Source organism: Penaeus chinensis, chromosome 13 (genome assembly GCF_019202785.1).
Source record: "Penaeus chinensis breed Huanghai No. 1 chromosome 13, ASM1920278v2, whole genome shotgun sequence".
Classification (NCBI taxonomy): domain Eukaryota; kingdom Metazoa; phylum Arthropoda; class Malacostraca; order Decapoda; family Penaeidae; genus Penaeus; species Penaeus chinensis.
In genome coordinates, this window is record NC_061831.1 from 28,436,006 (window position 1) to 28,438,505 (window position 2,500).

A 2,500-nucleotide genomic window follows, 5' to 3' on the forward strand; every position below is an offset into this window, starting at 1 on the left:
TTCTGACCACTTGTCACTTTAATATGCATACCTCAGTTGCAGCCAGAAGCCAAAGGGGCTGGAGCTTGTCTGGCCAGCCCCACATTACAGTTGCAGCATTCAAGCTTCTACAGTTTTGGGCTCAAAACCACTTTGCCATTTAGCCACCAAGTGAAACATTCTACCAAAAAAGGAAACTTCATTAATGAATCAATTGGTTTGGAGACAGAGGTAGAAAATCTTATCAGAAAAGATACAGCAATGAAAGATAAACTAAAAGCATTGAGCAGATTCATTACTTGAACATTTCCTTGTGCTTCATCATTTAAAGAAACAGGCACCTCTCCTTCCAAAATACCTCAGCTGAGCTGTGTTGTGTATTCGAGTCTGTCATGACACAATCAACACAAGATATGTTTACTCCTTTTCCATGTAACAGTATATTCCATCCACTTTGATATGCATGATGTTCAGTGTTGACTTTGAGTGGTTTGCTATTCCTAGTTTGTGAGAGTAACACTATTTTAACACATGATAATGCACATTATTTCATTTTCTTGACTAACATGATAATCACTGCATGCATAACAGCATGCTTTTACTGTATTAAGCTCCACCAAGTACAACCTTGGTCAAGGCCACACTTTTTTCCATTTTATTTTTAATGCTGTATGCACTTTACTACAACAATTGTTTTCAAATTTTCCTTATTTTAATGCCGATCTCTTACAAATCTTCATATTCTTCTTCTGATAAAGAGAAGTCGGTGTCGGATTCTATGACTTCACCTGCACGTCTGGCCCTGTTGCGCCGGAACTCTTCCATCTCCTCCGGGGTTCTCACTTTGCTAAACTCTTGTACCAAGGGATAAATGTGCTCTATGGCATTCTGGACATTACTGACACTTGGAGCTGCAAAGAAGAAACGGCCATATGAATAAGAGTTGTACACATACAAGAGTACTTCTGGCTTTCCAGACTCTCTCTCAGAACAGAACTATAATATATATATAATATATATATATATAATATATATATATATAATACATATATATAACATAAAATATATATATATATATATATATATATAATAAATATATATATAATATATACATAATATATATAAAATATATATAATATATATAAAATAAATATACTATATATAAAATCTTTATATAATATATATAATATATATAATATATATAATATATATAATTTATATAATATATATAATATATATCATATATATAATATATACATAATATATACATAATATATATAATATATATAATATATATAATATATATGTAATATATATAATATATATAATATATATAATATATATGTAATATATATAATATACATGTAATATATATAATATATAATATAGATATTTACATAAATATATATATAGATATATATAGATATATACATAAATATATATATATATAATATATAATATATATATATATTATATAATATATATATATATTATATAATATATATTATTATATTATATATAATATATATATTATATTATATGTAATATATATATTATATTATATATAATATATATATATATTATATTATATATAATATATATATATATTATATTATATATAATATATATATATCATATTATATATAATATATATATATTACATATAATATATATATATATATATATATATATATATTATATATAATATATCTATATTATATATAATATATATATTATATATAATATATATATTATATATAATATATATATTATATATAATATATATATGTTATATATATAATATATATATTATCTATATTATATATAATATATCTATATTATATATAATATATCTATATTATATATAATATATCTATATTATATATAATATATCTATATTATATGTAATATATCTATATTATATGCAATATATCTATATTATATGTAATATATCTATATTATATGTAATATAGATATATTATATATAATATAGATATATTATATATAATATAGATATATTATATATAATATAGTAAATAGAGAATCCACAACAAAACTTACTAATTCCTTACCACACTTCAGCAAATTTCAAACTTTCTCCATGAAATCCATCGAATATGACTATCAAAGAAGGATCCAAAGAAAGGAGATAAATCCTTTGCTAACCAAGAGTCTAATGGGTAACTGAATTGCAACATAAAATAATAGCCTTTAAAGGAACGCCCTGTTTGTGAGTTTTAAGAAGACAATGATACAGAAAAGACGGGTTTTATCTTTCTGAAGTGATATAAAAATTTGGGGTCAGGACATTTAGCAGCAATACATTTGAGGTTTTTACAAAATGATACAGTGACAGCTAGGGTGGACGTTTTTTGATGTTAAGTTCTACATTTTTTGATGTTAAGTTCTACGTTTTTTGATGTTAAGTTCTACGTTTTTTGATGTTAAGTTCTACGTTTTTTGATGTTAAGTTCTACGTTTTTTTATGTTAAGTTCTACGTTTTTTGATGTTAAGTTCTAC

General features: G+C 23.1%; 1 protein-coding gene across 1 annotated transcript in view; it reads right to left on the reverse strand.

Moving 5' to 3' along the window:
• LOC125031650 (TATA-box-binding protein-like) overlaps positions 1-2,500 on the reverse strand; it is a 48,649-nt gene that overhangs the window by 1,913 nt on the left and 44,236 nt on the right. Inside the window, exon 8 of the mRNA XM_047622533.1 lies at positions 1-890. This exon is cut by the window's left edge and continues 1,913 nt beyond it. Coding sequence (XP_047478489.1) covers positions 706-890 — 185 coding nt within the window. The 3' untranslated portion in view covers positions 1-705. The remainder of the gene's footprint in view (positions 891-2,500) is intronic.